General features: G+C 32.2%; 3 protein-coding genes across 3 annotated transcripts; 2 read left to right on the top strand and 1 right to left on the bottom strand.

The window, feature by feature from the left end:
* The first annotated feature begins 766 nt into the window (after positions 1 to 766).
* gammaSnap1 (gamma Soluble NSF attachment protein 1) lies at positions 767 to 10185 on the top strand. Its single transcript, XM_090105541.1, has 7 exons — positions 767 to 939; positions 5584 to 5651; positions 6447 to 6601; positions 7376 to 7531; positions 8883 to 9101; positions 9353 to 9592; positions 10087 to 10185. Exons 1-7 carry the CDS (start codon positions 890 to 892, stop codon positions 10183 to 10185), a joined length of 987 nt encoding a protein of 328 aa, XP_089961667.1. The 5' UTR covers positions 767 to 889.
* A 5165-nt stretch (positions 10186 to 15350) lies between these two features.
* On the bottom strand, positions 15351 to 17593 carry LOC149911360 (uncharacterized). Its single transcript, XM_090105530.1, has 2 exons — positions 17366 to 17593; positions 15351 to 17028 (listed from the first exon to the last, which is right to left on the bottom strand). Exons 1-2 carry the CDS (start codon positions 17496 to 17498, stop codon positions 16616 to 16618), a joined length of 546 nt encoding a protein of 181 aa, XP_089961656.1. The 5' UTR covers positions 17499 to 17593; the 3' UTR covers positions 15351 to 16615.
* Positions 17594 to 17816: 223 nt separating this feature from the next.
* Positions 17817 to 20438, top strand: LOC149911359 (potassium/sodium hyperpolarization-activated cyclic nucleotide-gated channel 2-like). Its single transcript, XM_090105613.1, has 4 exons — positions 17817 to 17854; positions 18216 to 18321; positions 18897 to 20001; positions 20251 to 20438. The coding sequence occupies exons 2-4, from the start codon at positions 18260 to 18262 to the stop codon at positions 20434 to 20436; spliced, it is 1353 nt and encodes a 450-aa protein (XP_089961739.1). The 5' UTR covers positions 17817 to 17854; positions 18216 to 18259; the 3' UTR covers positions 20437 to 20438.
* Positions 20439 to 20968: the final 530 nt, after the last annotated feature.

The raw sequence follows: 20968 nt of genomic DNA, 5'->3' as shown, positions 1-20968 counted from the left end.
TTTTTTCTATTCCCGTAAACATAGTTTTCCTCCCCAAGGGTACCCCTCCCCAAGGGTACAAGGGTATTGTCTTATTCTTTATATTATTATACCTAGGTATTAACTATTAAGTATTTGATCGACCGACACACCACATAATATTATGTATTTTCTACGCAACGTGACAGGTAAGTATTGTACCTAGAGTTTGATTTTCAGTAATAACTAATATTTAATTGTTGAAATGATAATGAATGAACATGTCGGTGAGAAGTAGGAAACAATATGTCATTATAATTAAGTAGGTACATTATACATATCACAGGTACATATACTACATAGGTACCTACCTGGCTACCTAGTGTTGATATCTGATGATGCCTAACTTTTAACTGATAGATGGGTATTTTTTCCAATTAATTTTTGCGTTAAACATGACCTAATTATATTATTTTTGTCAGCGTGGTAATTTTATCATGACAAAATTTCAGCCTTATCGATTATATCGATTATTTTGAAATTATTTAAAAGGTTCATAGAATATTTCCATCGTGGTTCAAGAGCTCGTTATTATCTTTATATTTTAATATTTTAATGTCTTAAGACTCAAATTTTCTGATAATCGTAGAGATTTCATCTTCTTTCTATTTTTTTTCAATGGACTTCCCGATTCCAATTTCTGAGAGTTTGGTGGTTTGGTTGCTTTGGGTTGCTTGTTGTCACTGTCAGACAAAGACATCGCGCCGGCGTTTGACAATTGGTTTGACATTCCCTTGCAGTCATTGAAGTTGTGTCACAAACTACAAAGACCTATTGATTTTCTTGCAAACTAGAGTCTAGAAAGTATAAGACTGCAGACATAGGAAAACCGTTGGTACTGATATAATATTGACAATAAATCCTTTTCAAAATGTCCAAAATAATGGAAGCATTGGAACATTGCAAGGCAGCAGAAAAATAGTAAGCAAATTTTTGGATATTTCCTTAGAATTTATAGTACATATGCTGAGGTAACATTACTTATAATAATTAAATACCTTATATTTTCATAACCAGGGAACGATATAAGGGCATTCTGTATAGTTTTATCGTAATTTCCAAGTGATGTATTGTCATCCATTATTACATTGTCTACTGAATATGCTATGCCTACAACAAAATATGCTTGCGAAATTTTTTATTGTACATTCCAATAATGTTCGAATATGTGCAAGCCTCCATATTTTAATGCAATGCAATGTTTATTTTTGCGCCTTTTTACATTATTATTCATGCTTGAATTACTTGTATGAGTTTTCTAATGATGATCCTTAGTTCTCATATAAAGGAAATTTTTCCCATACATTAACCATTCATAAATTTTCATCTCTAAAGAAAAATTTTGTATAAAAAAAAAAGTGTGCAAAATCACTTTTAATAATGTTTTATCCCAGTGTTTAATCCTGTATTGCGATGTTGATTTATTTTGTTTCTTATGAAAGCTTGTGATGGTTTTCTTTAGCTACCTAGAGCAACTAGCAATTGCAATGATATTACTTAATAGTATTATACTTAAATGTGTCTTTGCATACATTTGTATAAGACATTTGTCTCAAAGCAATTACATTTATTCGGGCAGTATAAAAGTTATGTTAATGCCTAACTTTAAAAAACCATTACCACCAAAGCTATTATTGCTTATTTATTGCCCTTAGGTTGCTTAGATGCTTTATTGTTCTATTTACTTATTGTATTTTTAAATAAAAATTGTAAGTTATGTGTCATAATATGATAAGTATAAATATCTATGGATCTAATTTCAGCAAAATTGGTGCTATTGAACTTCATTTTAGCTTATTCAAAAAACAAAATAGACATTCATATTCTATAAAGCCTGGCATATGCATTTTGTGTGGATATTGGTATTCCTCTTTAAAATACAGCAGAATCCTTTTATTATGACTCCGGTTATATTGACCAACCGCTTATTATGACGTATAGTTTTTTCTCATAGAACAATTTCATAACTTATACTTTCAAAATCCCATTTCGCATCAGTTTGCTACCAGACAAATAACTAACAATAAATTAATGATTCCTAAAGTACATAATTTTTATGAGAAGCGTACATCAAATCCCTTATTACCCACTACACTTAATTCTATGCCACGAAAAGTCACGAAGGTCGTTAATATTAAAAACTACAAAAGAATATACAAAAGATATTTTCACGAATTAATAAAAACAATAAAATGAACATAAAAAACAACATTGCAATGAACACCCTGTATTTGTATGTCATGAATAGACAAGGAACCGGTTTGTGTAGGCACATCTTTAATTGTCTTCCTTGCGAATAACAAACGGTGTTTATGCGACTATGAGCATTGCTACAAACCTCATAAGGTTTCGCATTGCAAAATTTTGTTATAAATAAATGTGAAAGCTTGTTTTCTAAATAAATAAATAAAAATTACACAGCAAAGTTTGGTTTTCATATAAAATTCTTAATAAAAGTCGGATAAAATGACTTCCTTTATAGTGACATGTCGTTTATTGTGACCAATTTTTAATGAACTGTCTGGTTATACTGACCGAAATGAATTCTAAAACTTTCAACACTAATTTCTGCTTGGGAAAATTGTGATAAGCGACAACCCTTTTTTTGTTTGTTTTGAGTCTCAATGTGTAGGCATCTCTATTTTGTTTCTCTGTATTAAATACTAACAAAAACAGGAGATTGTTTATTTTCTACAAAATGCTTTGTATCATTTGTATGGTGTCCGTTTATTATGACGTGAATTACATTTCCCACGGCCGGAGGCCCCAAAAGAAAACCAGATTTACTTTATATACTACATTTAATAATTAAAATGAAACTTTTACACACATGTCTGCTCGGTGCAGACCGGAGTTAAGGAATCAACATACATTTTTAATAATTATTTCAAAGAAGTCTTAAAAGCTAACACAGCAAAATCACGCTCGCATTCCGTTCCCATGCGAGCGGCGTAGTCAACAGTTTGCTGTTAAGGGCGGGACGTAACTTCTCCCCCCGCAGGTCAGCGACCATTTGTTGACTCCGTAGAAAAATGTCGCTGGAAGCTGAGGCTCATCTGCGTCGGATCACGTACAGTTGTTCAGGATTGTCAAAATTATAGCTGCACCAATCAGAATCATGTAGATACGTATATAGTAGTATGGTAAATTACAGAATCCTTTTCATTGGTAATAGAATTTCGTCTTATCTTGCGGAAATATTCTAAATTAATCAAATTGAGAGTTGCATATTATATTTCATATAATAATTTCAGTTATCTTTGTGTTCATAGTCCTTATCTTCAGTAATAATCTTCTTCTATTCTTCACATTTAAATTGAGATTTAGTTGAATGTGGAAGAGATAATATACATATGTAATATCTTTCATCTCGTAAGGATACCCAATATCAAACTTCGGGCATTCAGCCTCTATGTACAAGAATGACTGTGTACTTGATAAAGGGAAAAGAAGGGATAACAAGGAAAGAGGGATGCCTGCTCAGATATATTAAATAAAAAATCTAACGAATACTGAAAATAAAGCACTATTTTATACTAATTAAAATAATTATGCCTTTAAATTATCGTAGTTTTATCTGATTTCAAATATAGGATTTTATTTCTACCATACGTAAAATTTTGCACTACATAATTATATTTTATTTAAGTAACATAAAATGGAAAAATTTATAAAGGACGTTCGTATGAATGCTTACGCATTATCAATTTGAATATGCTTTATCATATTACAATATCGTTATAAATTATTTAAAATATATTAAATTAATATATTAATATAATATTACAACGATATGTAATTATTGATTCAAAAAACTGTTAAATTCTGATTGGGCTCGAATATTTAAACTAATTATTATTTATTTTAATATCTAATTGCGTCTGCGAAATTGAAATAATAATTAATTTTTATTGATTAATTTGATAAATCTCTATGCGGTCCCGTACCTTGATATTAACTATTTAATTTTTATAAAATGCATTACTACGCATAGACTAACTTATATATATTATGCTAGCTTTCCGCCCGCGGCTTCGCCCGCGTTTTCATAGAAAAACCCGTTCCCGTGGGATTTCCGGGATAAAACCTATCCTATGTCCTTTCTCGGGTATCAAAATATCTCTATACCAAATTTCATGCAAATTGGTTCAGTAGTTAAGGCGTGATTGAGTAACAGACAGACAGACAGAGTTACTTTCGCATTTATAATATTATAAGTATGGATTATCTAATATAATATGAAAGTAAACTTTATTTCAAAGATACCTTTTTAATTCATTTTATTCCTACAATTATAACTAAACATACGGACAGACCTACACGATGTAAGCTCCCGAGGGAATAATTATCAAGGATGGATAATTATGGATATTTAAAATTACAAGGATTAAAACTAAAGGCATAAGTAGCACAGATCGATTCTATGTACTTACCACATCTGGTTACTTTTTGGGATCGATGTTTGATTTCGCCTCCAGGCCGCAGAAACTGTAGATTCTGGATCGTCAGCTCCGCAGCGATAGCAAGGTTACTATCTATGCCACGTTTTTTGAGGATCCTACCGACTGCGCCAATTACATTTCCCACGGCCGGAGGCCCCAAAAGAAAACCAGATTTACTTTATATACTACATTTAATAATTAAAATGAAACTTTTACACACATGTCTGCTCGGTGCAGACCGGAGTTAAGGAATCAATTATACATTTTTAATAATCATTCCAAAGAAGTCTTAAAAGTTAACATAGCAAAATCACGCTCGCATTCCGTTCCCATGCGAACGGCGTAGTCAGCAGTTTGCTGTTTATGGCTGGGACGTAACACGTGTTTGATATTCCCCTTCAATGTCATTATGAACGGATTCCACTGTATATTATGCTGAGTGTACTCAAATAACCCACCTATCATTATAAGTTACATACAAATTATTTTATTTATTTTGCATGCAAAATATTGTCTTTTCTTTGCTGTTGTATTGCATTGCTTTGTGTTTAGAATAATGCTTATGCGATTGTGACAGTAATAAACATACTATGCAAATTTTTACTGACTCATTAAATAATGTTTCAAGTTGAAAATAATAATTATTAATGATAATATGAATATTATCAGATTTAGATATTATTTCAACATAATATTACCAAATTTATTTAATTTTTTGAAAATTACAACATGACAGCTTAAAAATATAACTATTTTTGGTGTATTTATATTTGTTGGTGTATGTGTCCATATAAAACTTCAAATGTCATTTTTACTCCCTCTTAGCTAGATTCTGACCATATTTTCTGCTTTCTTCAACTACTTCAATTGCGAACATATTGCGAATTAACAATTGCACTAATAGAAGTTACTCTTACTTTGCATGTGTGATCTTTAAATACATACAACATTTTTTTATATTCTAGAAAAATCATTTATATTAAAATTCAAAGCATAAGAGATATTTTAGTTGTATAATTATTTTAATAATCTATTCAAATAGTCCAGCACCACAAGTACATTGAAAAAAATCCAGCAAATTGATTTTATTTAAAGAAAATTAGTAATTTCTATTTTATTACAGCTTGAAGACTGGCTTGCTTAAGTGGAAGCCTGACTTTGACTCTGCTGCCGACGAGTATAGTCAAGCAGGTTTGTAATTTTAATAGAAAACTAGCGGTCCGCCCGGCTTCGCCCGTGGTACATATTTCGCAATAAAAGGTAGCCTATGTTCTTTCTCAGGGTCTAAAGATTATCTGTGCCAAATTTCATCAAAATCGGTCCAGTAATTTATGCGTGAAAACCATACATACATACAAACCTTTCCTCTTTATAATATTAGTACATATAGATTTAATTGTTAAAAACCTCTTTACCCAGGTCCTCCTAAGTATGAAAATATGTCTGTAAAATATGAACGTATGTATGAATTTAACGCGTGTTGTCTTTCGACTACGAACTTACAAAACAAGTACGTCTTCAAAATACCTTCAGTTTTCCCGTGATAGAGAAGCAACTATACATTCATACATTATTACTTTTTTTTCCTATTGTGATCTGCAATCAGTCGCAAGACTTTTATCAGATGAGGTGACTTAAAATTATGTAGGCGAAGAGACCAGCGTCTTGTCTGTCTTCTAGAATACATCCTCCCTTTTCAACCTTTTTTTTTAAATATTATTAGGAGTTCATTTTATTGATAATTTCTATGTAAATTTTGTGTAGGTTGTGTTTAAGTGTTCTTGTTATTTTTAAGTCAATTAGGAATGTTTAGTCTTCAATGCCTTCTTGAGTATATTTATTTTATAAGTTTTTAAAGAGGATTATACAGTCTGGCTGTAAGCTTATACAATATTTACAAACATATTGATATAATATCAATGGCCAAACATTGAAACACTATTTTTTTAGTATTGACCTAGGATTTTAATAATTTCGGTTTTTCAGCACAATGCTACAGGATTTCTCGCGAAATGAAAAAGTCGATGGAATGCCACATGAAGGCCTCGGAATTGTATGAAAAGAACCGTGCCTTCTTCCATGCTGCTAAAGCTATCGAGAATGCTATCATCGTCAGCAAGGAATTGACATCACCTGAGGAAGTATGTGTCTTTTTGTTTTACATCTGGATTTGTTAATAAAGTCCCTCTCAATATAATATTGTACCTTTTTCCTAATATAAAAAAAAATCTTCTCCAAACTTTCACACTTAGTAATCAATTCAATATTAAGATATACAATTATTAATTGTAGGAGAGCCCGTGGGAGATCGTCCTTCAACGATCTGATAACCAGATGAAACATATTTTTTATTAAATATTTTTTATTAACAAATATGCCTATAATTGTTTGCCTATCGAAAAGTGGTCATGGCTATTTTTTTTACAGTACTTTAAGTACGATTTTCATAAAAAATTTAATAAAAATACGTCTCATCTGGTTATCAGATCGGTGAAGGACGATCTCCCACGGGCTCTTAGACCATAAACCTTTTAATCAACATTACATTTATATATTAAACATAAATTTTTTAACTTAGTCAAACCCTATTGTAATAAAACCATTAAACATACCTACATTTGTTATTTTTCAAACTCAAACATTTATTTATTCAATTAGATTTCTTCAAGAAGCACTTTTGCAGCGTCAATACATATTTTTAACATTTACCACCGATTCGGAAAGCAGTATCTATGGAGAAGAACCGGCAAGAAACTCCATAGTTGCTGTTTTAAATCATTTCAGTATTACAATTTAATTTTACAAAATATGTAACTGTATATAATATCTAGTATGCCAAAGAAGTGTCCTGTGGTTTTTACGACAACCCTCCATTGGTTTATGATACAACAATAAAACAATTCAATTTTCTACAGTTGTACAACATGGCATGCAACTCAAGTAACCTGTATCAGCAACATGGTTCAGGGGATGCTGGAGCCAATGTCCTGGACAAGGTCGCTAAGATCATCGAGGAGAGGACTCCCGAGTTGGCTGTGAAGCTGTTCCAGCAGGCTGCTGATGTTTCTTCTGTAAGTATTGCTATAACATTGCGTCAAAGTGTGCCTTGAATTCTGTACGTCAATGTCTAACTGGCCAGTATTGTCAATAATCTACAGAATAACCTCCTCCTTTTTTTCGAAGGCCTTTAAAAATAGAATTATGTACCTTAAAATTATTATGTGTAAGATGATTTTTGTGACTTTTATATGTACAACTGTAAACCTATACAAAAAAGCAAAATATGCACAAATTTTATTCATTTAGGAGAAATACTTTGAAAGGAAAAGACATCATATTAAATCATACTAGCGGTCCGCCCCGGCTTCGCCCGTGGTACATATGAAAAATAGATGTTGGCCGATTCTCAGACTTACCCGATATGCACAGAAAATTTCATGAGAATCGGTCCACCCGTTTCGGAGGAGTATGCAGACTAACATTGTGACACGAGAATTTTATATATAAGATTTATTAATAGACCGGGAGATACTGACACAAAATTTCGAGTCATTTGTAACAAGGATGGCGGTTCTACAGGGGTCTTAGTACGCAATGACAAAAAGAAAAATGATGGTGTGAACGCTGGTACCGGTGTCTTAGTCGCGTGGGCGTTTGTCGAACTCGTCGGAAAAATAGCGAAAGTCAAACGATTTGTAACACAAAAATTTTAGAATTTACCGATAGCCCATAAAAAAGTAGTAGGCGGTAGTGTCATGCCATACTTTTCCGGTGTGACTTACAGCCCGCCATACCGACGCGAATGTGTTGATTTAAATAAAACAATCATTCAACCATTTGTACCAGGCTAACTTTTGCACAGGTAACTATCGTCGTGCAGCCATTTACGAAAATCGCCATGCCATACTTTTCGGACGATTCCAAATGGTCGCCATACCGCCGAAAATCTGCAAAAAATTTTTATTTCGCCAAACTTTTTGTACCAGTATTGCATTTGGATTTTTGGAGAGTATTTGATAAAATGTGACCATTATTATATTTGCCATACTTCTAGTAAGGGGAAAAAGTGCTGTTATACTTGAAAACTTAATTTATTATTAATTTATATAAGTGAGGATTTCCAACACTTAGATCTTTGAAATTTTGTATTTATATTTGTTGATCCTCAAACTTACAGGAAAAATAAGTGCCATACTGTTACAAATCGTTTGACTTTCGCTATTTTCCGACGAGTTCGACTAACGCCCACGCGACTAAGCCGCCGGTACCAGCGTTCACGCCATCGTTTTTCTTTTTGTCATTGCGTACTAAGACCCCTGTAGAACCGCCATCCTGTTACAAATGACTCGAAATTTTGTGTCAGTATCTCCCGGTCTATAACGTGTTTCAGTTGACATAGATAAAAAACTTTCAACTTATCAGGTGGAGAGCAGCCAGCACCAAGGCACAGAGTACATAAGCAAAGCGTCCCGTCTGCTTGTCAAGTTGGAACGTTTTGACGAAGCGGTGGATAGTTTGCGACGCGAGATTGGCTTCCACCTGGAGGGAGGGAACACTGCGGCTGTGGGGAGGCTCACCGTGGCTATAGTTATGGTCCAGCTGGCCAGAGGTGATGCGGTGGCTGCTGAGAAGGCTTATAAGGTGAGAAGTGTATATACTAATTAAGCATGCTTCTTTGTCTAATTCTTTTTTTTTTCTTCTTTTTTTCAAATGGCAACTCCCGAATCCCGATCCCAGTGATGCTTCTTTGTCAAAAGAGTTCATATACTTAAATTTTATAGCTATATAAAAAAGTGGTAAATAAAGGAAATATTAGTTATATTTAAAAGGCAAATAAAAACCTGTGGTCTACATACACCAGAAATTTATTAACTAAATTTTAAACCTTCCAGGAGTGGGGCAACTATTGCGAAATGCCCGAGATGCAAACCCTCGAGATGCTGCTACAAGCGTACGATGAGGAGGACCGTGAGGCTGCCATCCGTGCCCTGGCCTCACCGTTCATCCGCAGCATGGACGTGGAGTACGCGAGGCTGGCCAACAGCATCCCGCTGCCGGAGAGCATCGAGCCGGTGCAGAAGGCAGCGGTGAGGGAGAACGCAGCTCCCTCGTACGTGAGCTCGGCCCCCGAGGTGAGTGTGTGTCTCTCCGTATACCATCTCATACACAGAACAGAGTAAATAGAGTTCACAGAACATTAAAACACTAATGTTTTAAAATGCTTTTATTAGCTTCACTTGTATGTTTGTATGTAACCGACATGTTGATATGTAATTGTGTCCTTTCGATCGATAGATCGATCGATTCTGACCCACTTTAAACGGACAGATTTAATTCAAAATTTGACCATTTATCAAGACAATGACAACACAATAATTTCATGAGTTTTAGCGTGTTTTTTTAATTTTTGACGTGACAACGTCTTATAATTCGATAAAGCCGGCTGCACGCACGAAAAAACATGACTCATGCGGCGTTACCTCGCTCTGAGGCGTTCCATGTAAGGCTTGAAGTGCGAGCGAGAGCGCGCGACAAAGAAGCACAATCGGACGTTGTCACGTTCAACTATCGTCAGTAAACCGACTTTACAGACAACCAATTTTTGAAACTATTTTTTTTATTACAGCCCACTCAGTCTGTGGTAGAGGCATACAAACCATCAGAGGCGCAAGATGCAGGATTCGCTGAACCTAAGAAAGAAGATGATGAGGATGGACTGTGTTAAATATTTAACGGGTGTAAATGATTTAACGGGTTTTTGATTAATCACTTGACGTTCTAGCAACTTGCATTTGTATTTTTTTAAGTTATGTAATTTTTTTGTTATTTTCAGTTTTTGTAAGTACATTCAAGAAATAAGTGAAAATTTATGCCCCAAAGTGATTGTAATTTTACTTAGACACTTCTTTCATTCCAAGCTGTCCCGCTAATATATAATGATTTTTTACCAAATTCTTGTCCAGAAATTATACATATATTTTTTTTAATTTATAAAAGTCAAGTGATTATAAGAGAAACTGAATTGGCAGAAGTAAACCTTGTGCATGGTATTACATATACAATACCTACATACATGTTTTACTATCTTAAGATATAGAATACCCGCTAGAGTCAACTAACCAATCTAATTTGTTATACATACCAAAATCCTACTAATTTAAAAGTAGAAGAAATTTGTGCATTTAGCATTTGTGTTGTATTGTATACATATAGTTAAAAAGAAGTTTCTCTTTCTTTATTATTTTTGGATTATTTCACTTTAATAATGGCATTTACTTATTTAAGTTTATTTTGTATGATGGTTTGCTAACCATAAGTGAAAATCATGGTGGACATATTGAGAAATTTTTTTTGTTGATAAATTTACTTTAACAACCCATTTTTTGTCATATCTAAGTGTTGTATGAGTTTCTTGTAGAAAATACAATGCAATATTGTATGTGTCATTTATATTTTACATCAACAATCATCCAAATTGTGCAATATAGAAAAGAAATATTATGTCATGATTTATTTGAAAAAAAAAATAACATTTGTCCATTCTCAATATGTCCCCAAGTATGTGTTTTTTTATATATAAGAATTTTAGTTTGTTAAAAGCGGCATAATTTTGCAACAGAATGTATAAATAGTATTTTGAGCTTCTGGTTTAAAATTAAGACCAAGAACAATGAATAATTTTTGTGTATTGTTTTTATAATGATTACATTATCTAGAATTGGCTCATATGTGTCTGGTAGGAATATGTCAATTCACTAGACTCGTTTAGTAAAACCCATTTTAAACAGATCGGTGTACCTTTAATGTCGTAATACATATTTAGAAATTTTAGAACTGATTTTTGAATGTCTAAGTAATTATTCGAAATCAAAATAAATTTTCATCTCATATCATTCATTCTAAAGGAAAGGAGATGGTAAGAAAGTTTATAAATGTTTTCTATTAATTTATAAGACAATTTTTTAATTTTATTTAAGTGAATAATAATCAATGTAGCATTGATTTAGCTCAAATCATTTTATACAGTAAGCTAGTCGGTCTGTACCTTCAATCTTCATGTTAGATTTTCTAAATAATAAGCATTTTCAACGAAAATTTTGTGATTTGAAAAAGAAGACATTAATTTAATGATTTGTGAAAATCAGCATGTAGCATAAATATTGTGTATTGTTTTTTTCAAATGCTCACGGTTTTAGTGTAGTGCAGTAAGAAAAAAAAACTAAATCCAAGACCCCATATTTGCATACTTAGATATTAATTCTTATTGCAATAAGAAGTTCATGGATTTCCTTACTTATAGATGATAAAATAATATTTATCAAGGCATGTTGTACAATGTACAGTCTATAATGTGAAGGAATTTTTGTAAAATTTAAAATGCTTAATTTATTTATTTATTTGACTTGGCGTTATTAATCACAATTGTTGCGTTTAAATTGTAAGGCTTTGCTTTTAAAACATATTTTTTTTAGATACTTACGTATTTTGAAATTATAATCTGGTTTTGAAAGTAAAGCAATAAAATTTGACTGAATTGTTCATTTACTAATTAGGTATTTAAGTGATGTTTTGTATAATTATTATTAATTAGTTAAAACTATGTTTTAGCGCTACACTAAGTTGGGTGAGATTGTTGATGGATTTCTGGCCTCTTTGAATTACCCATTATGAAGTGACAGAATAAATAACTATATCTAAATTCAGGTTAAGTTGAAAATTCAATGGATAGGTTTATTTCAACCTCACTTATATTGTTATGTTGGCAATATGTTCCTTTACAGATACATAATTTTTGCATTAATAAATCTGAAATTAGATTGCAATAATATATCATTTTTATCTACGCATGGTTTATTTTACAAACATTTTGATGTTATTTTAGAACTTTAAAAACTGGATTGTCTCGTCATGTGGGTAAATAACTATAATAATTCGTCTTTAAATCTCATCTACTTATATATCTCACACGCCTTCGTGAAGTAGATATGTTATAATGGAAAATATCACTATTTTAATGTGTATAGTATATAGAGTAGAGGGTCTTGTTAATTTTAGACGTGTTAAATTATATACAGTTGAGTCCATGGTAGGAGTGTGGAATGTTGATGTTCTATATTGTTTTTCGCTATGTATGTATGTATAAAAGACATTATTTTTTATAGGAAGTATATGCCCACTCCTCGTTAATGTACATAAGATATATATAATTTTTATTAATACTATAGTTGTTTTTATTGACATAAGGGATACTTTCGCTTGAACGTCACTTTACTACTTTTTCATACCGTTACTACTTGCTATTCTTTAGTAATAATTGTTACAATGATGTGGATTTTGACTTTTTTGTCTTTAAGGGAAATCTATAGGCGCATAATATAAGAAGATCTAATGCTTTCGATGTATTTTTAGAATTATATATTGCACGTAATTTTTGAACTTAACAATTCTCTGAAACTGCACATTTACATTTATTTAATAAAAATTATACTGACTATGATTCAATTGTTTTATATGAAATGCTGTAGTGATTTGCTTTTTTATAATTATATAAGATTTAATTCTTCGTCACAATAATATACATATTTATATATAAATGATGATAGTAATATAATGATATGCCTTCTGTTCTACATTGAGGTCTTGGTGAGTGTTTCAGTCTTATTTTTCGCAAATAGAAAATAGCGTACAATATTTATTTGTTTCTATAAGATACAAACTTAATAGTTATTAAATAAAGTTAACTACACCAATGTGTAAACATCTTACTGTGTGGTCTGTAAAATAAATTTATGAAATTAAATGTATCAATTATTGACATGAAATGCTATGAATGTTTAAAATTTATTGAATGTGTCTTTATGTATTTTTAAATTAATATTTTAAGACTTCATGCTGTTTGAGTAGCAGATTATATTGAAGTATTTAGTAATATTTAAGAAAACTATGATGTATTCTCGTTAAAAGTAATAATATTGTTAACAACTATTGATTTGTTTCGAGAAACAAATCGAATGTTTGGGATTAATACCCATTCAATAAATGTTAGGTTTAAATTAATTTAGTTATATAAGCTCTGTTCGTTTAATTTATAGAGAATATTATATTGTATTTCATATATAAATTTATTTACTTGTAACATTAAGTATTTGTAACATCGGGTATGCGGTTGAATATGTATTGTTGTTTTAGAGCTAGCGCGCACGAGCAACTTTGTCTCCGCAACTATTTTGTCTCTCCCATCAATTTGAATGGGGAGTTGCGTCGCTACGTGCGCGCACTTTCATACTAGCCCATGGGTGGAGAGACAAAATAGTTGCGGAGACAAAGTTGCTCGTGCGCGCACTGTCTTAGAAGATGTTACTTAGTTCAAGGATGTATTATGATGTTTTGCTAGTCGCATTCATTCATCTACTTGTATATTCTATGTTATCAACTAATCAGGCCAATCTATGCTCTTTGTCAATTTAGAAGAGTATGTATTTTGTGCTTCAATGAATAAATTGGAAAATGCATCTGATCTTTTCTTATCTCCCCACTCGGTATTGACCTTTGAAGTGTGCAAGTGTCATTCATCATATAATAAAACCAACATTGCACGCAGCTTGGCCCCTAGTCAAAGGATTTTTTTTTATCTATAATATAAATCTGAAGAGTTTCATCTCGGGAACTACTGGTCCGATTTGAAAAAATCTTGCGGTGTTAGATAGCATGGCATATTAGTCTCTTGCTTCCTGTCTTCTGTCGCAAAAATCATATATAGAACAACTAAACATAAAATCAAACTGTAGGCTGTAGAAAACTGTCTGTTGTCCAGGTTTCACGCAAAAGCTACTGGAAGGATTTTGATGAAACTTTTCGTTAGATAGCTTGGATTTTTAACAATATAATAATCGATCGAATATAATAAGCGCGAACTATATCGCGGTCATAGCTAGTCATATTATAAAATCGCTCTATTGCGACGTAAATGCAGGAATAACGTTTAGAAAATAGTTTTTGATCTATTCTCAGATCTACCGAATATACACAATCTCATACAAATCGGTCTTGCTGTTTCGAAGCAGTTTAGTTTAACATAAGAAATATAATTTTCATTCCTGAATTGGAATGTTCTATCTAACTTCAGAATTAGCCTAATAGTTAATAAAAACCGGCCAAGTGCGAGTCGGGCTCGCGCACAAAGGGTTCCGTAGCAGCAAATATAATAAATTACAGTTAAATCAACCTATCTCAAAAACTATAAGAGATACTTTGATCAAACCAAAAATCGTTGAAAGAGTTAATTAGCATGCATCACCTCTATTTTTTTTAGAATTTTATACCCCGTAGTTATAAAAATAGAGGGGGGGGGACATACTTTTTACGACTTTGAGAGCTGATATCTCAAAAACCGTTCACTTTAAGAAAAATGTTTTTTAGAAAACTTTATATCATTTTAAAAGACCTTTCCATTGATACCCCACACGGGTATGTACATCGAAAAAAAAAATTTCATCCCTCAGTTACATGTATGGGGGGCCCCACCCCCAATTCTTTTTTTTACTATTTAGTGTCATATTTTTGTAGCGGTTCATACAACACATATTCCCATCAAATTTCATCACTGTAGTACTTATAGTTTCCGAGTAAATCGGCTGTGACAGACGGACAGACGGACAGACGGACAGACGGACATGACGAAACTATAAGGGTTCCGTTTTTGCCATTTTGGCTACGGAACCCTAAAAAGTAGCTATTCTTGTATAATACTCAGCACATTTGATTTGAAACCCGTTGTATGGGTAAAGTATTTGATTAAATATTTGGATAAAAATATTTAAATACAATAGCACTACATTCGCAATACATGCAGGAATCCAAGTAGGTTATGGAAATTACAAAACACAAACATTAGCATTTACTTTTATTTTCTTCATCTCAAACTTAAAGTCATATTGCTTATGAACACTTATTCTACATGAAACTTTAGTAGGAAAATGTTTTTCACTTAAAAAAAATAAACTTCTTTTGCAATGTACATACATTACATATTGATGCATTTTGAAATAATAATAATATGATATACATCATTTCAAATTAATATATGTGAAATCTATTTAATGAAACAAAATTTCATTAAATAGATGAAAAATTATTATATCAATTGATATACATTTGTAAATAACAGCCAATTTAATCATCATTAAAGTAATTTTAACGATCTACTTGAAATTGTAAGTATATTTATCTTATGGCAATACAGGCACAGCCTTATAATATTATTGTACTACCGAAAAATAGAAATCCCTACAACTTATGATTACGTAAGGCTTTTTAATGCTCAGTAACTTGATATTCTTTTCAAGGCCCAGCTACAAAATCACTGCTCAATTTCAACACATTACTTTCTTGATATGAATTACATTGCTTGTAAATCATCACATCATATATACATACTAGCGGTCCGTCCCGGCATCGCCCGTGGTACCTACTTGTTTAAACTATCTCTCAAGTTGGATCAAACTGCACATGATGTGCGAATCTTATTATAATCGGTTAAGTGGTTTAGGAGTCCATTGAGGACAAACATTGGGACACGAGATTTATATCATATATACATATTTATGTTCTATTTTTCTTACCATTTCATAATACAATTAATCATACAGTGGCACATTTCTGTTTTAAATGTAAAAACACATTTCTATGCAAACATTTATCTTCGCAGTTACAGTCTAACAGAACAACACTGTTTCAATCATTATTTTAAAGTATCTAACTGGCCATAAATTGCTACAAGTCATTTCAAAACACTATTAAACCCACTTAAATGTATACAACCCTAAAAATATTATCAAAGGATAAAATGTACCATCAATACTGAACCACTATTGAATAAACCATAATATATCTTAGACTTAACCTAGTGATAACTAAGAGATCTGTACAATATTACTGATGTATAATCTGCACCATTTTCAAATTTTCAATGAGATATTTCTTTAAATAATAGCCAACAACTGTAAAAAGTTCCAGTATACTAAGTATGAGAGATTCATTTCAGATATGCTTTTATAAGAAACCAAAACATGTGTAAAAATTCACCAGAAATCTTATAAAATATAGTTATTTGTTACTAGATACCCTTTATAGAGTAAATATCAGTGTTTACAATCTTATGATTGTATGTTCTTGTGACTGAACATGGAGTGAATATAAGGAGGGACCATGGGTGGAACTGATGTTGTTGCTTCAGGAATAGGTTCTTTTTCTTTATTATTCTTTGTTTTTCTGAACTGGAAGCCATTTTTTCTAAGAATCTTCCTCAATGTTTCCCTGGACCCTTTAAAATTTATTTCTTCTTTCAATATTTGCAGTAGCTTGTTTATTGTAGGCACTTCCTTTTTGAATGCGTAAAATTCGTGAATCTTTCTACGTATCACTTGTAGGTCATATTCATCAACCTCTATTTTGCCTTTTGTCCGCACACGTTTCTTTGGAGTCTTTTTTAAAGTTTCTGGATCTAATAGACCTTGTTCTACCAGCCTAGCTTCTTTGACTATGTTTAATACTGTGCGTTCTGACACACCTACAAAAAAATGCTGTTTTAATTTTTTTGTAGAATTCACATTACGAAAAAATAGCAGCAACAAAGTAACAAAGCTAATAATGAAGATAAAATAATTAATATTATTAATATTTATTTATTTTATTATCATACTATGTATTTTTTAAGACTAGCAGCTAAAATAATATGCATTTAAATTGCAATATTTATGTAAGATACATTTATACGGGTTAATAAAAATATTCTGAGAGTCGAATATAAGACTGTGAAAGTATAGAAAAATAATATATATGAAAAAGGCATAGAATTTTCAAGGTATTCAAGACAAAAAACTTTATAATTATTTAAATATACGTACCAGTCGCGGCAGATACTCTTACATACACTTTACTGAGAGGAATAATAGGAACTTGCATTCGTTTTTCTTCGTCCATAAATTCTTTTACTTTTAATATTATTTCACGTACTTCACTAGTTATATTTTTCGGCATTTTGCCTGTAATGTTTTTACTTCACAAACAAAACAAATTGAAAATACATATGGCGGACATCGCTAAATGCCATTCGGACTTCGGTTCCGGAGTGGACAGATAACAGTGAGGATAACAGAATGTCAAAGTCGCAGAATATTGTGTCTATGGTAAATAAGTATTTAGGCAAGTAAGTGTGAGTATTGGTGTGTATCATAATTGTGTATTGTGTTGAATTTGTAAGGGAAAATGAAAATATTAATTAAATTTTATGATAATTATAATTTGATTTCGTTTAATGAAACTAACTTCATCATGAAGGCTTAAAGTGCGCACAAGGTGCGCACCCTGCGCACCTAAACACACACAAACCACAGGTAGGTAGCCAATGTAGCCAATACATTTTTGACACTCTGTAAAAAAAATACACATGATTACGTCGTGATGATTACATTTATGAGTTTTACTAAGGGCTACGAACAAAATATTTAAATAATTTTTAATATTATTAGCACCAAATAAATTTTGTTAAACCATATATTTCTATTACATAATTATAATAATTAAATAATTATTACCTTGGCAGAATGATAATATCAGATTTTGGAGAATCATATTACGATCATGCATGTCTGATTATGCATGAAAAAGATGTTGTAGATCTTGAACTGAGCGGTAAAAGTTCTATGACCAATTTACGAAAGTGGTGGTATGATTGGTTTTTACTTTCGTACACAGATGAAAGAGCTCAAACGTTTTATACAAGCACTCATGCTCTAAGGATGGCGAGAGCGAAACAGTTTTACATATACAAAAGTTCTATACACCCTCTAAGTAAATTCAGGTTCATATTTTTTTGACATTAATTACACAGTATCATGCGCTTGTACATTGAATGTGCCCTTGAGCTGAATCATTACTTGCTCTGTGACTGAATCACATCGAATATAGGGACCTAACAGCATACTATTATCGTCTTCTAGCTAAGAAGCTATTGGCACTTCAGAATTTTTTCATTCTTTCATTCGAAAATTCGGGCTTTGAATCAAGTGCAAGAAGTAAATTCATTTTTCAATTTATTTGGATATTCACAATATGACCACAGCTGCTCAGAGAGTAACTACATCGTGTGTGGTGTGGCCTTGCAGTGGGAACAAACATGGGTTGATGATGTTCATGATGTAATTCGAAAACCTATATCTAATCGATTGTGTTATGAAAATACTGAAGGTTCACAAGATCATTGTGTTCAAGATTATTTATCATAATTAAACAACATGATTGTACTTACCTAAAGCTGTGACAAATAGAAGTTTAGAATTCGTGTACCTATCGTAATAAATATAGTCATTTCTCAATCTAAATTTATATCGCTTTATTATGTTAAATTGCCGAATATAATGAAAATAATTTTTTCAGGAAGTTTTGGGATTACTTCATTGTTCTGGTCGTGGTGGTCAATATGTTGATGTTTTACCACAGTACTTCAATAACCTATGGCAACTGGGAATGGCAGACGTATATCTTGAATGTCGGTTTGGACTTTGTTCTGTTTCTGGACATATACATTAATATGAGAACCGGTTACATTCACGACAACTCCAAGAGAATTATATTAAACAGCAGAAAAGTGATGATTTATTATGCTTCAACCAAGCTGTTCGCGCACGCTCTTGGTTCCATTCCACTGGAAGGAATTCTCTTCCTGCGATACGGAGCAAACATCAACTGCGCAATTTGTAAAGCCAATAAATTTGTGGCCGTCTTAGAACTGCTCTGTATATTTCGCTTTTATAGACTGTTTGATGCGACTAGCCGTTGGGGCATGGATAAAAGATGTATCAAAACATGCTGCTTCTTGAAATTTTTACGCATATCCATCTTAGGTTTTATCAGCATGGTTATTTTTATGCACGTATCTGATATAATTTCTGTCTTGACTGTGATTCAAACGGGTAAATTGGACAGTCGTTCATATTACGCTTCCGTTTTAGATATTAATTATGGTTCAGATACTCCACCGCCAAATAGTGTATTTTACTGTTTAGAGTTTGCGAGGATTTGTAAGTCCTTTCTATTATTTAGCTTCAGTCTCATCCCGCGTACTTATTTTCCGGATAAAATGACGGCACTAGTTGCGTATTTGATCGCGATGATATTTTACATGTGGAGCATTGTAGAATGTTACATATTTCTCAGTATTAACAAGTTTCCACAGGAGCAAATGCTCACTTGTGTAGATAGAACTATGACTTTGGTGCGCTGGCGGAAATTGTCGGATAGCTTTAGTAGGAAACTCATGAGATACTTTCGGTTCAATATGACGAAACTAACGATCACGGAGAAACAGAACGGTATTTACAAGAGCCTTCCGAAGAGTTTGATGAGGGATATCGCTATTAGTTGTTATAGTCGAATGATAATAAGGATCCCGTATTTTGCTGAATGGCCTACTGAAGTGATAGAGGAAATGGTGATGTTGCTTCAGGAAGAAATTTACTTGGAGGGTGATATGGTCGCAGAAGTAAGAATAATATTGTATTATTTGTAGGTAATCATTTCTGTGTAAATGTATAAAACTGCTCAATCTAATTAAACATAATGAAATATTCTATTAAAATAGCTAATTGATTTTTTTAATGCTAAATGAGGCAGGTGTGAAATGAAAGTGGAGCTTTTTTATGTAAAACGTCTTTATTGGAACGTTGTAACTAAGTTCCCTCATTTCGTAAGAAAAAAAAATCGTAAAAATATATCTTCAATTGTTTTTCAGGCTTCAGTGCCAAGCGATGGTCTCATTATAGTAGTTGTTGGTGTTCTAGCGATATACTCTATCCGTAATGAAGAGGTGGGTCACTTGATAGACGGAGATTACTTCTGCGAGCTATGCCTGGTTACAGACAGGGAAATTCGTATGTCATCCGTCGTGGCTATCACTCCTTGTAAGGTAAAACTGTAGTGCTGAAATAGATAAGTCATTAGCCAAAGCTCGTTGGCAATTTTGTTAATTATTTTTTTTACAACAACTTATTTTTCTCTGATTTAAGCAAAAAGGAAGATTTAATAATAAATTGCCATTCTTTTCTTCCCCATGTTTTTAGATAAATACGTCATTTGAATGTGACTTATATTTTAGAACAAATGTTGTTACTTATGATGTTAGCTATCTTGTCCTGCGAGGTTTCTGGTGTTTTACAACTAACCCTGTATATTATTCTTACAGTTATTGTTCTTAGAGAAAATTACCTTCCGAAAGATGATGAGAGAATATCCAGATCTATTTTATGACCTCAAGAAAGCCTTGAATGCAAAGTATAGGTCACAACGTCGGGCTACTGTGGATCCTATGCCTATTTAATATATTTAACTTTTAAGTTTTAAGTAAAGCTTTAATTAAATAATAATTGATTTTTATTATGTTCAAATACATGCCTTTTTACTCCTGTTATAATATAGTATATAGGGTAAACAAAATGATACGTTTACGTGAG

The sequence above is a fragment of the Colias eurytheme genome, chromosome 1 (assembly GCF_061535395.1).
Source record: "Colias eurytheme isolate Ceu_HAF_F1 chromosome 1, ilColEury1 Martin Lab GWU primary, whole genome shotgun sequence".
Taxonomy (NCBI): domain Eukaryota; kingdom Metazoa; phylum Arthropoda; class Insecta; order Lepidoptera; family Pieridae; genus Colias; species Colias eurytheme.
This window is presented reverse-complemented; position numbering and strand designations above follow the sequence as displayed.